The sequence below is a fragment of the Chelonoidis abingdonii genome, chromosome 1, assembly GCF_003597395.2.
Source record: "Chelonoidis abingdonii isolate Lonesome George chromosome 1, CheloAbing_2.0, whole genome shotgun sequence".
Classification (NCBI taxonomy): Eukaryota; Metazoa; Chordata; order Testudines; family Testudinidae; genus Chelonoidis; species Chelonoidis abingdonii.
The window spans coordinates 334,244,996-334,259,856 of record NC_133769.1 but is presented as its reverse complement, the minus strand read 5'-3'; the positions used below and the strand labels follow the sequence as shown (position 1 = coordinate 334,259,856).

The window sequence follows — 14,861 nt, the reverse complement described above, 5'->3', positions numbered from 1 at the left end:
CCGATAGAATAAAAGTGCAGGTAGTGAATAGGCAAGCTCCCACAGCTAGCACACAAGCAAATTCTGGAGGGATCATTTATCGGTTAAGTTAATTAACTCTCCAAACCTTTAATTCTTGACCTCTGCTGAGACTGACATTAACAGTACCACTTATGATTTTTCAATAATGTGGACATTTGAAGACAAAGAATGGGGCTAAAGCTCCCAACTCATTTCTCGTCCATTCATTTCTAAGCCAAGTATTTGTCTGATAGTACTGAAAAGACACTTAAACAGGACATGATAGCTATGAATATTTATTTTCATAGTTCCAGTTGAATAACAGATGCTGAACCAGAAAAAGATTAATACACTAAGTATGCAGTTTACTCATGAAATATTTATTTACTGTGGACAAAGGACACTTGTAGGCAAAAAGCTTCTTACCTATGACTGAAAACAACTTTCTTACAGTTTCAGTCAAACAGATGGACGATCTACCCACAAATAGAAATTAGTAATAGCTGACAAGCAGCTCACTCATGCTATCTAGGTTGATCTATGAATATTTCAATTTTAGATGTCCATGTTGCTTAATCATTTCTAATTAACAGAAAAATCTTTACATGAAGCACATGTAACTAGCAGTTTATGAGGACACTTATGTTCGGGACTGTACTGGAACTACATTTTTACAGTAGCTGGTTTACACGGAACTCTTTCAATTTTATGCTAGACAAATATCTAGGCTTGCCAGAAGTACAATTCCAGCCAGAGAATATCTTTTTTTAAAAATATGAAGTACTAAAGAAAAAGAGGAGGGAAATAACACGGATGGCAGGCGCAGATGATGCTGGGGAGGGCAGTTACAGACATTTGAAATGTTTGTAACTAAAATGTCTGATTTAACTCTTTGGGAAATAACAAAATAGAAAAACTGTAAAACAGTAATCATATAGAGTATTGGACCATCAAGATCCAACAATCTGATTAAAATATGCCAGTCAAACATATCTTTTTAATCCCAGAGGAAGTATTAATATTCACTAATCAAAGAATTAATGTAGCCAGTATGGATACTAAGAAAAGCAAGAGCCCAACATGAGTAAGGATAATTAGCCACAGAAATACAGTTTCGTTATAGAATAAGTTCTCTTTTTTAAATCGCCTATGGCTCAAACTGTTGATAACACATCTTCTCTGCTACCTAGGTTAACTGGTAAACATGTATGGGTATGCAGAAAGCGGAACTTTTACTTATCTTTAGTTTGCCTCTTTCAAACATCCTCACTTGAAATAATATTGTAGTTTCCCCTTTAACCATATGATTAGAATTTATAGGCTGAAGAGTGGGGCTTGGGCATTTGCAGACCTTGGCCCCAAAACATCCCAGCTCTATTCAGTATCCAGATTTAAAATCTGTTAACTGCCAAGTTATATTCTTGTACTCCATTCTGTTCACATTTTTTCTACTATAATAGGGTCAGTAAGGGATAGCCTTATATTCCATACTGTTTGGACATGACAGCGAGAGGGTTCAAATTACATTTTTTGAATCTTTTGTTACTCTTATGGGCAAAAAACATTCAGTCGTGAAACTAAGTCTGACACACCAATCCCTTAAGAGTGATGTGTAAGAACTTTTTTTAAATGTAACCAAGTATTTTAGACACTAACAGGAAAAGTATCCCTGACAGTAATTGGTTCAATTTTTTTCCCTATAAAATTTCATGTATGACAAACTTCAAAAAGTATATGGTGGTATACTTAATATAAATACAAAATTAAACCACAGTTCTGGTTTATTTTCATTGCATGTTTGTTTATTTTTCACTTTTTGCAGTTTACACACAGAAGAACTGTTTGTGCTTATGTTATTCTCAAGATAGTCAATCTTTTTCATCGGAGCAATAATATCCTCATGTTCACTGCATTTTTAAAAAAACTGAACACTTAATGCCCCACATCCAGCGGAATAGCAGAAATAAGTACTCTCAGTGAACAAAGGAATCAAATGACACAGCAATGTACTACACAAGAACATCCATATGGAGTCAGATCAATGGTCCATCTAACCCAGTAACCTGTCTTCTGACAGTGGTCAGATCTACAAGAGTTAGATATGAAAGCACTAAAATAATTAGGCACAGTTAGAAGTTTTTAAATCAATAAATTCACTATGCACCAGTAAAGGAAGTCAAAAATATATTAACTCACAGATGTGTGTGCATGAAGTACCAAGGTTATGTTTGTTCTGATTACTACTAGAGATTACAGCAGCATTTTGTTCCAATTAATGGGACAGCACAAAAGACAAAAGGGATTTTTCACCATGTCAACCATCTGTTTAATGCTGCATGACTTAAAAGTAGAACCATTCTATAAAACAGGAACATAAAAAATGCTTTAAAATATGAACTTTAAATCTGAATTTACCTTTTACTGTAGATAAAAGTATATTTAAGATGGAAAAGACCTACTAAATCTATCCTCCTGAAAATGCAGATAAAAGATGTAACTATATTAAAGGTTTCTTTCTGTATGTTCAGAATGTATTCATAAGTATTGTTTATGACAAAATTCAGTTTATTATATTTAAGAAAGTTACAACAGAAGTTTTACTAGTTAAAAGTTCATCATGGATTGATTAATCATGGTAAAAGTATCATGTCTCATGGATTGTGACAGAAGTGAAATGAAGCTCTGAAATTTATATAGCTGAAGTGAGGCTTTTAAGATGATACACGTTTTATGAAAAAATCTATTGATAAACTTATGCTTTAATTCTTCTCACCAATGCCTTGTGCTGATATGAAGACATTCCCTACTATTTAAAAAAATCCATAAAAGATATAAAGTCTATCATTTATGTTGAGAGTTACAGGAATCAAAATTACAGTCAATACAACTTATAGACAAGATCAAATAATACTGCAAGTTTCTTCATGCAATTCTCTGTTACATTTGTACGTATCATTTCAAATTGATTTTAGCAAAAATTATTGAATCTAAATAATGAAAACTCTGAGACATCTGCTATAAAAGTAACATATGACAGCTGGTAGCCTAGAAAGAAGATACAAGACACTTACTTCACTTTGTGACTCAGAAGCCTACTTCACAACTTGTTTAACATGTGAAAACAGGGTTTCAAAGGAATTTTCATACTCCTTGTTGTATAAACATGACACATACATAGTAGATTAAACAGTAGTTATCAAAAAGTTGCTTTCCTACAACCTGCTCATTACATAACATTTTCCCATTCCCCATCACAGGCAAATCACAGTAATATTATCACATCTTACCTAGCTCTTGCATTATGTAGCAGGAGTCAGATGAGCATACCTCTTCTAAAAAAGTGCATTAATTTTTCAAGTATGGAGCACCTTAACAATGGACCTCCTACTTTCTATCACACAAAGTTACTGCTCTCTCTCTCATAACTCCTGAGGTTATTTCCAATTAGAATACAAGAATTATTTAAGAAAGTAGTGCTTCACAAAAACTATTTGAAACCAACCGAAAGGCCAATTAAAATGGTTCTATTTTTTCAAGCCAGGAAGATGATTAAGAAATAAAAGTGAAGATGAGGTAAGGGGCAACAGTAAAGTATACTGAAAAATATCTTTAAGAGTAGGGCTGAAACAAAAGAGTATATGTCATAACAAGTTCAGTAATTACATCAGTGAACTATGTAAAAACTTCAAGTAATTTGAATAGAAATTCAGAATATGATCTTATTACAAAGCTTGTATTATATTCAGGAGGACACTTTCTTAGTACAATATTCTTATTAGTACAATATTCAAAATAGTAAATAAGAGAAGGAGTAAAGGTCAGTCATTTAGACAATTTGGTTTGAACTTTTATTGCATCTCTATGTCTGACTGGATCTCTTCTGTCTGAAAGACATGTAGCCAATAAAAAAGCATGATAGGTTCAGGAACTTTCACTCATATGGACAGATCTTCAGGATGTTCTTCTAAATATTTTATTTTGTGAGAAATCCAGCCTAGTGGATCTGAATCACAAAAATTAGTTTCCAAATAAAAACAAACATTTTTTCTAAGAACCAGAAAGCTGGGCAGGTAGGTACTAAATAGTAATGAACTCAAAAGTGAAAAATCAAAGTTGCAATATGTATGCCAGATAGCCCTCCTTAAACTAAAGTAACTGAGACTCAAATGTGGCATCTGCATGCCACACATTGTCATGCATCAAGGCCTGTGATAGCTGGGAAAATATTGTGTTACAATAATTGACATATTTCTTCGAAATCCTGTACATATGTGCTGTGCCCTCTTCTGCTCTCTTTCCTTTTCTTTCCAGAGTAGCAAATTAAATATTAATAACAGTTTTCAGCACAATAATACAGAGAATAGCTTTCAATGACTCCAAAATCTCTCAGGTTTGTTGCATTCTATCAAAATGAAAAGTGTGATAGTTTCTCCCAAGTTTCGTGACTTGTTTAAATAGAATGTTAATGCAGTCCAAACGTCTGGACAACACTACAGGAAGATAAACTGTCTCACACAAAAATTAAGTCATTGTGGGAAGAAATTTCAGGAACATCTTTCTGATTCCTCATGTATAACTCAAGGGCGTTACAGTAGACAACTATTATGTGAATTACATAACTTCTAATTTTGTTTACAGAATAAAAATATATGTTACTACCATTTATTGCTTATATTACCGTAGAGCCTAGGAGCCATAGTCATGAAGCAGGACTCCATTGTGTTGCAAAAGCACAGAATAAAATGACAGTCCTTGCCTCCAAAAGCTTACAATCTAAATATAAAACAAGAGACGACAGACGGACAGACAGACAGGGTAGTAAAAGGAAACAATGAGACAACACTGATAAGCAGAACAGGCAGTCAACAAACCAGCAGCCTTAGCCATCTCTACTTACCATTTTAAACAAATACTTTAGGAACTCCACTTTACAGCTGGCTTTAGTTATACCTGTTTTTATCATCTTCCCAAAGGACTACAGAATGATCCCTTCCTGGGCATGAAGCAGTCAGCAGTCAGGAAACTCCAGCTGGCAAAGAATGCGTCAGCCTGTCTCAACAACCCAGGTACCACGCACACTTCAAACCTGTGTTCTATTCTCTAAGATGGCTTCTCATAGAATAATGTGTCAAATTCAAGATCTACGTTATTTTTAAGGCAGTCAATGGTTTTGGCCCAGGATACCTAAAAGTTCACTTAAGATCACTATTGTTCAGGCACACATACAGCATACAACAGCTCTACTCCTCAGGCACCACGGCACTACCCATCACAAAGGTGTACAGGAGATTTGGGGGGGGTGGGGGGGTGGGGACCAGTTCAAGACACTGGAACTAACTCCCACAGGAATTGAAATATACCATAAACCTCACTTCTAAGTGCAAGCTGTACTACTTTGACCTAACTTTTGCTAATAAAGACAGTGCAATCAGTGTAACAACACATACTGAAAAAAGACAATTTCTCCTTGTGGAGGAAGAAAAAAGAAAGAACCACATGACAGTTTCTTGTTACACTGCTTAATGTGCTTCTGGAAGATGTTCAGATACACAGTTACAATGGCCATATAAGAGGCTGAATAATACACAAGGATTTGGCCAGGACACTCAGAATGAAACCCCCTACTGGGAAAAAAAACCACCAAACAAAAGCCTTTGGATCTTTATCAATTGATGAAGATCTCATTGTGCCTCTCACTCAAATTATAAATTTAAACACTCACTTGAAAAATATTTATCATTGGCCACATTAAGTGTAAAAATAATATATTTCTTAATCTTTAGGCAAAATTTGCAATCTTCAACTAATGCAGCCTGAAAGGATGGGATAAAGTTAATCTCCAACACTGGTCCCCTACAATAGCATTGTTATAAATGCCATTTTCCATCATGAATGAATGCCAACTAGAAAAGCTTTTACACTTAATTTAAGGACAAGTAGTAATGTTTCTTACCATGTTAAGTTTAAGGATAATATGCTCAGTAAATTGGGTGCAGCTTACTTTTAAGAATGGGTATTCTTTTTTGCAATTTGTAGCATGCAATAAAAATACACCAGACTTTTAACCAAACTAATCGTATTGCATAGGAAACTGTAAGAAATTTAATCAAGTTTGTGCTGTTAGACAAAATACAGCACTAGCCTAAGAGAAAGGAAGCTGCTAATGGATTTACCTATACCCGTCAAATTACAGAGCTGTAAATTTGCTGAGCAATATTCTTGATTTTTGTGTTGTTTGTGGCAATATCTCCCTTAAGCAACTCAGTAACATGGTGTGCATAAAAGTATTTTTCAGTTCCCAGCACTACTTCTAATTTTAATGGTTATCCATTTATTTACAAAGAAATTCAACAAGATCACCACACCTCTATATTGAAAGTTCACATGACATAGAGCCTTCGGACCCAATTGTCAGTGGCATTGTATCCTTGGTCTGGTCTACACATACAAGTTGAACTGATTTATCTAAAAGGTATGATGTTGAATTAAAAGCGTTTAACTTAATCTGTGTAAAACCATACCTTTAAACCAGTGCAACTTGTGTGTACACAAATCCCTATGTAGTCAGTTCTACCTGTGCAAAATGGGTGCTAATCATCCCAAATCAAAATGGTAGGATTTTATACCCATTTTGCACAGGTGAAAGTGACAAAGAAGTGCAAGGCAGACAAGATTTAGACCCACTTGCTTTTACAGAGGACTAGATAATCTAATAGGTTGTTCCAGTTGTTTATCATAACAGACCTTCCCAATAATTTTGTGACATTACTTGCTCTTGGGTACTTGCACTGGAAGTGTGGGTTTTAAGTCTTACACTTTGATAAATCATTTTTATCCAGAATAAATTTAATTAAATGATCAAATTGTAATTATTCATTTCAAAATCTAGAATAACTGGCATTAAGATTGTTATTTCTAAATAAAAAATACTTGATACTCCATTGGAGGCATATACCAGTAATTACAATAATACATTGAAAAACAAAGATGATTTCTCCCTCTGAAATAAACATGGGAAAATCACTGATACTGATAGCGTCTTCTTACAAGCCACTGGTAGAAGATTGTTATTTGCTATATGGACCAGCTGATAGAAGGGGAAACACATTTGTCCAGTGTATAACTTGGTAAAAGGCCTTAAATAAACTAGGTGTAAATAATGTTATAACATGATACTTTAACACTATTCACTAATGCTCACCATATTTCACAAATGCACAGAAATTACAACTTAATTTTTAGAAAACCTTATTTTGTGTCAAGTATCCTTAATACCATTTGTTGCATTTTATGAATGAATAAGCACAGGTGAAGATTTACCTTCTGATGGAAGTTATTTTCCAAGCTTCAAAATATTTATTTGAAAAATTCAACACAACATATTTTCTTGACAATTCTATTGTGACTAAATTAGTACAGGAAGGTGAGAAATAGGTTAATAGGTGTGGGGTTTTTTTTTTGTTTTTTTTACACAGATTATTAAGGGTTTACATATAATGGGATATCATTTAAAAGTTGCATTAGCTTCAATCACTTGTTATAACACGTATTCATAGCATGTATTGAACCGTACAGTTCTATTTCCACACATTTACAGTTGATTAAGTATGGAATTTTCTTCACACTTAAGTGGGAATTCCTAAGTAATAAGATGAATGAAAATGAAGCTGTTAACAATTAAACTTAAAATTCCCCATCAGTATTTGTAATAACATTTCCAAAATCCTTTTAAGTAATTTGTTTTATATTTTATTGTGATCAAATAACTGCACAAGTTTTACAGCATGGTCACACATTGATATTTTGTGGAAGTCACAAACACAGCTGACTTACATAATGATGCGCATCATTTCTGTTCTACACTACAAAGCCTAAGATGGAATACAAAAAAGTTTAGGAATTACAAAAGAAATTGTTTTAAAGACTACATTAACAATAAAACTGCTTTCCAGATAACAGCTAAAAATTATAAAGGCATACCACTGGATATTTGTACTGAATTTTCTAAACAGTAAGGAATGAAAGAAAGTTTTAATATCTGCGACGTTTGTTAGGTCCTTCAAAGTTGCCCCCTGGATTTCCTCTACCAAAGCCACCAGGTCCACCACTCACGGCACCTACACCACTCATTGGCGGCTGAGGCGTTTCGGAGCCTGTTCTACTAACCAGAGGTGAACCCATCTGTGATGGGCCTCCTTGTGGGAATCTCTCATTATGCTAACAACATACAATGAATATTAAGTCCATTTGGAATGCGCCACATGTAAATTATAACAAAAATGGCAAAACCCCAAGTGGTGTTGTCATGAAGTTCAGCAGATAGTCCAGCAGAATCAGGATCATACATAGAAGGAAGAAAGGAGCAATTAAATTAGTTATTATTCAAAAAGGAGCTGAAAATAAAAGCTTATTAAATGCTATGCTCCAACTTTGTAAAATTAAGGCAAAAGGTACATTAAACATATAATACTAAAGAGCTGAGTCCCACTCAGACTGTATCAGCAACCACTTCTATAGAATATATAATTTAAATTTACACTGTAAAGCTTGCCTCTCCACAAAGCTGTACTTATCCTCCATGTAACAGTAAACATTTTTTTAGTCTTATTAGAAGACAGGGAGCAAACATTTTATGTGAATCTTCCCATATTTCAATGCTCCTGTATTCACTAGCTTGTTCAGAAACTGAAGCATTGCCAAAGCAGAAAAAAATGAGATTGTGAGTTGTAGCTTCAATGTTTCCAAGATTATTGACTCAAGGAATAAATCTTCTCCCATCAGAGACTATTATACATTTAAATCTCTTCAAAAAGATTTAAATGTAGCCCAACTTGAAATACAGATGTAAGATAAAAATCAGATTAGTGTTCTAGGCCACATATTTCATTTATCTCCCTGAACCATATTAAAGTTAAATATAAACTAATACAGATGTAGGTACCATAATCCTCCTTTAAAAGTCCTCTCTTAGGCCCCAATTCTGCAAATATTTACACATCTAAGTATTCTAATTTAAACATAAACACAAGCATTTGCAAGATAAGGGCTCTAGTCACTAATATTTGAAAAGTTTTATCTAAATATGATGTAGATATAATATGTACCGTTACATATTGGGTCAGACTTGCCAAAAGAGCTCAGCCCCTTTAGACACTTAAATGAAGTGGCCAGATTTTGGGTGCTAACCACTTCTGAAAATCTAGCCCCATATTCTTAATGCTGCTGTGCTCCACTTTTTCCCCCTCTAGGTAATTTTTGGGAGATAATTATTTATACAGGTATTTAGTTTTAAAATATAACAGTACTTTCAATAAAATCTTGTTTCTAATCAACGCAAATTTGCCAACACTGAAAATACCCAGACATGAAAGAATGGCTTATCTAATGCAAAGTTCCCATACTCCTAATAATGTAACTCTTACTGCTGGTTTAATTTTCAGATAATTATAAGCTAATGATGGGTATTTTAATTAGAGTTTCTATTTCTAGACTGAACAATGAACTAAGACTATTAAGTATCTATGTTAAAGGTCTGAGCCAAGCTAGGACATTTTAAAGTGATTTCTCCAATGACAATCTGGATCTTAAATTTAGTTGTCCATGAAGAAAATATGGCTGTCCAACATTTATGGAAGCCAAAGTAAGGTATTTTATTTTAAATGAAACTATGGTTATATGTCTACATCAATAACAAGATGTTGATATGACTTGCACTTAAAAAAAAAAATTCTAGGTGCATGTCCATCTGAAGTTGAAAATGAAAACTGGATTCCCCTCCCTCCATCCCCCATTCTCTGTTTTCTTGTATCCACCAAACGGCAAATACGCTGTATTACAGTCCTTTGAGGAGAACACAAGGATTAGGCAGCCACATTCTTTTCACCATCTAACAAAAAAAAAAAATACAAACCATATGTCGGAGCAAAATCAAAAGAGGAATTATTAAAATTAGAGGGCCAGATGAGCAAATCATCCACTTAATCTGCTCTTTAAACTCCCATTTCCTTCGAAATGTCAGCAGGTTTAATTTTCAGCTTTAGGCTGGTCAAGCTGACGCATCATTATATCCAGCAGTTTTTATTATGGAACCCTAAGGGTGTGTTCCAGAGGTGAGCTGAGCAAGCAGAATAAGGACTTTTCTGTGTTCAACAGTTTTGCTGAATCACTGCAATAGTTAAAATACCTTTTTCCCTCCATTGCTCTCCCTCTTTTTGAAACCAGTTCTGAGAAGCTGACTTCAGTGAGCACAATGAAGCAAAACTTTGGCAAATGCATGAAAGGCCCATTTAATCAGTGCAGTAGTTACCAACACAGTCTGTTATCTTGGGGCACTGACAGTAAAAGTCCTGAAGGTGAAAGAGGTTCTCCATTCTCAAGAGAAAAGATTAGGTTCAGTGCACATTATGCACTAAGCCAAAAATGTGAGTCTGGTATTGAAAGAGCATTTACTCTTGTCAGCATCTACCTCTCCAAATCAGCGGCTGAGACAGTGATATACTGTTTCCTCAAGTTAATTTTCCTTTGAGGAGACTGAGAGAGGAAGAAAAATTCAGCTACATGTTTCAGTGCTCTAGCAAAGCGATCATGGAATACTCTAAGCTGCCTGTTCTACTTTTCATATATTGCCACGAGAACATCCCCTCAGACATGCACTCACTCAGAAACACAAAAAATATGTAATATTAAAAAGTTATTAAAAATAGATGGCTGTTTCTCTCCAAAAGATATTAGATAGGAAAAGAGGGTGCGTGGGTTAATGGGCAAAGCTAAGATAACCATGCCTTTTAAGTGCAGGCCAGGAGCTCTTCTGTTGTTCAGTAAGTAAATTCCAACTGTCCAGACCAGGTTTTTGGTCACCTGAACTTCTGGACAATAGGGCTTTTCCTAGCCTGGTACCTCAATTATTCCACATAATTTTTGCTGGTTTAACTATTCTACAGTGATACGTAATCACTGCCATAACTCTTACGGGTGCTTTGGCCAGTGCCCTTGTAATAATGTGCTTATATACTAAAATAATTTTTTAAAGTATTTTACACAAAGATATCTTCACACTATGTACACCTTTAATCACAACTGTATTTGGTGTTATTGAAAAATAAACCTCATAACAAAGTAAAATTAATAAATACATTTTAGTTTCATAACTAACAGAATAGAGAACAAGTAACTTAATATAGTGATTTAAGTATATTTAACACATGCAGGATACCCAAAAGAAAATTAATATTTTGCTAGATTAAATGTATTTTTACATGATAGATTTTACATTCACAGTTCTACTACAAATGACAATTTTAGACTAAGGTTCATTTAAAGTAAGGACTAGACAACTTCTTAGAAGACTGGTCCACTAATAGCTACATTTCCATTTGAAGATAATTATCCCCTGTTCCAGGGGGGGAATTAATTCTGGATTTCACTGTTTCTAGTTTATATCCTCAGCAGATTTTAAAGTGAAAAAGATTCTCCTTGTGCAAAAATATTTAAGCATATAAATGATTTACCTATCAAGTTGCCTTTAACAGACCCAAAACATTTTTTAAAAAACTTCCTAAAAATGTTTTCAGGTTAAGTATCATCACTAGATTAAAAATGTGAGATACTATAAAGTCACTTTAGTGTGAAGTTAACTTTGGTGCAAAAGATGTGCCATGAGACATGACAACTGTTCAAAGTAATTAAGTTTTATAATGATACATTACCACTGCTCCATTATCTGGCATCATTGGTGTTCCCATATTTGCAGCTCCTTCTGGTCCCATGGAAGGACCAGGACCCAGTGCAGGGCCAGGTAAAGTTCCTCTGTTGTTCATATTCATACCCATCATTGGAGGAGGACCTTGGTTACCAGCAGGTGCTGGGCTAAACGCATCTATGCAAAACAATCTATACTTAGAGCTGTCCTATCTGAATTTTACAATAAGCAACACACAATTTATAATATTTAAGAAACCAACTATACAACACTTCCATTACTTGAAATATAAAAGTTGCTTGTATTCTTTGAGACTGTACATTTATCTCAATCTACTTTTAAATTGATCTTCATTTTCAAATTATTGCTCAAATGTTTTTTATTCTACAACTTGCTTTCTGAACGAAAACGTTTTCTTCCTTTAATTTGAGAACCTCAAGGTATGCAAATAAATGTACTTCTACTGGTTTTGCACAAAAGTTTACTAAATGTATTCATATTTTGTGAATAAGATACACAATTACAATACACAAGAAAATTAAGTCAATTTGCAACTGGCCAACTTTTACACAACTTGGCCATTTAGGTTTCAAGCACCTTACATCAGACAAGGCAACACTTTACTTTATTCCATATTACAAATCAATTGCAATACTGAAACCCTAGGTTTTCAAATTCTTTTTAAAATGTGGTCTTTTACAGAAGTATTGGATAGTGGAAAGTTAAGAAAAGAACTGTAAAGAGATTTATGGCTAATATTATAAACATCAATAGATTCTGAAATTAAGAAGATACAACAAAACAAATGGAACATTTAACACTAAACCATTAAAACTTTTGATCCATTGTTGGAACAGTAAGAGATAAAGTAGAGGCAAAAACAAAAGAAACAGCAATCTGAGGTGGACAGAAAGTTTATCTATAATAAAAATTGAGCTACCATATACAATTCATTTGTCAGTAACAACTAAACTAATCAGCAGATACAGTAAGACTAATTGTATACATTTGCAAGGTTGCATTATAAGGAAGAAAAAACTTGGGTATGTAAATCAGACATATGAGATGTAATGTAAAAAAAATCCAAATAGAATGGGAATGAAACAATATTTGTTCAGATGGGCTATCCATCCTGTTCAGCCAACTATATGTATCCATTTTCTTTGACAAACAAAACAGAAGAAAATATGCCAAATTCCAGGGTTTTATAGCATGTCCATCACTGTAGTATGTGAATACAATCCAAGTATCTAACATGTTGGATGGACTGAAGTACCTAGTAAAGTCCCTCCCATACTTCATTAGATTACCACCTTTCATGTTAGGAAGAAATTATAATAAATGCATTAACTGTAAATAGACCATTCAGGACTATTATCATATTGCTACTACTATACATATGTACATGACACTTTCTCTATGCTATTAGCACTGACTGCTCGTTATCACAGTGATCAACTAGTGTATCATAGCCCCCAAAGATGTATGTGCATGATTCTGACACTAGAGGAGTGCTAAAATCAGCCTCACTCTGACCCTCTTATATTAGTTCTGCTGGAGGGAAAGGTTTTGCAAAGGATCTGTGGTACTAGGTATAAGTGCTACAGGACTTTCTGTTAGAAGATTTGGAGGAGAGGCACTAGTCTTTACTTAAAGAAAAGTGTGAGCTCACCACAGTTCTGAAGAGTTGTTCCTTCACGTGAACTTCGGCAGATGTCACCCTGACCCACTGCAGACAGATGCTACACTAGAGGGCAGGGTATAACAGGAGCATAAGGAGCTTCTCACTCAACCACGAGCATGACTAGTTCATGGGATGAAGAGAAGCAGACATCTCTGTCCATAAGAAAAGTCTGCTCTGAGTATCCTTCCTTGTGAGCATACCATGGATCCTCTGCTAACTCTTGCCATTCCGGAGCAGCAGACAGAAAAAGAAAAGGGGAGGGGCTACTACTACTGCTAGAGTCAAAACAGGCACACACATGCATCTTCGGACAGTAGCAGCAACTGCCTATAGTACTGGGAGTACTCAGTGCTGGTATCACAGCTGACTCAGTAGGTGCATATACAACTAGGATTGTGGTTTCAGCACAGAGCATCACTATTGCAACGCTACTAAGAAAACAGACTATGCGTTTCTACATGGGCACACACCTGTGAGAGCGTATGAGCTACACTGTGGGAAGCCGTAGCTCTTATTTAAAAAACTGAAGAATATTCAGTTTCAAATGTAATTATATATTCAATGATTTGACTATTAGGTCCAAGACTAATGGTCTTTTAGGTATGTTACATTTCTAGCTCATTATTTTTCTGAATTATCTTTCTTGAATTTCTTATTCATTTCTTGGACGATAAATTTTTAATGGCAAATGAAGTTATGTTAAAGTTGTAAATCTTTTTTTCTATTGGTGTATGTGACAATAGGCACTAATACTTTTAGAATCTAGATTACATATTAATGTAAACCTATGATTCAAGTTTAGAGTATACTTGTCAAATTTAATTTTTCAAGCTTGTTATATTTAAAAAGGTACTACAGAGAAGATGTAAAATACAGCTTATTTTGAAAATGAAAAGAATATTTCTTTTATCAACTGTCAAGATATTAAAAGCCATAAAATGAATGATATACGGATCAGACATAATTTGAAGTTTAAAAGGTATGACAATTTTATTCCTTAATGAATACTATTCAAGTTTATTTCAAGATTTGTTTTAATCAAGGATTATGAAGCTCAGTGAAAATACATATTCATGATTAATATTTTAATAGAATTGATTCTTCAAGAGATATACTACTTGAGTTTAGTGTAGTTTAAAAGCAGATATATTCTGCTTAGTCTAACTGAACACTTTTTCCACGTTGACTGATTCAGTATGAAATATAAGTGGTGATTACCCATGCTATATATACAAAATAGTTTTATATTTGTAGCCTGGTCATTTAATAAAAACACGTTTGTAACAGTGACAATATCACTGAGGGCAACAATGAAAATGCAAGACAATGTGCAGCTATTACTTGGGATAAAATTATTTAAGTTTAGTCCCCAATAAGTATTTAACTTCTTGTTAAGTAACATAACACCAAGAGGTGATCTAATAAAGCCATGAACAGAACTATTCTAAATCTGTTTTAACTAAATATACATTAAACTTT

The 14,861-nt window shown here is 34.2% G+C and overlaps 1 protein-coding gene across 5 annotated transcripts in view; it reads right to left on the bottom strand.

The window, feature by feature from the left end:
* Positions 1-14,861, bottom strand: part of PSPC1 (paraspeckle component 1) — a 121,788-nt gene that overhangs the window by 54,563 nt on the left and 52,364 nt on the right. The window contains exons 8-9 of one of the 5 annotated variants that reach the window (XM_032787195.2): positions 11,706-11,875; positions 7,737-8,217 (exon numbers count right to left, since the gene is read on the bottom strand). The exons of 3 other annotated variants lie outside the window; for them this stretch is intronic. In XM_032787195.2, the coding sequence (XP_032643086.1) occupies positions 8,032-8,217; positions 11,706-11,875 (356 nt within the window). In that variant the 3' untranslated portion in view covers positions 7,737-8,031. Of the gene's footprint in view, positions 1-7,736; positions 8,218-11,705; positions 11,876-14,861 lie in introns of those variants that run through there. One more of the 5 variants, XM_032787200.2, reaches the window with a different exon arrangement.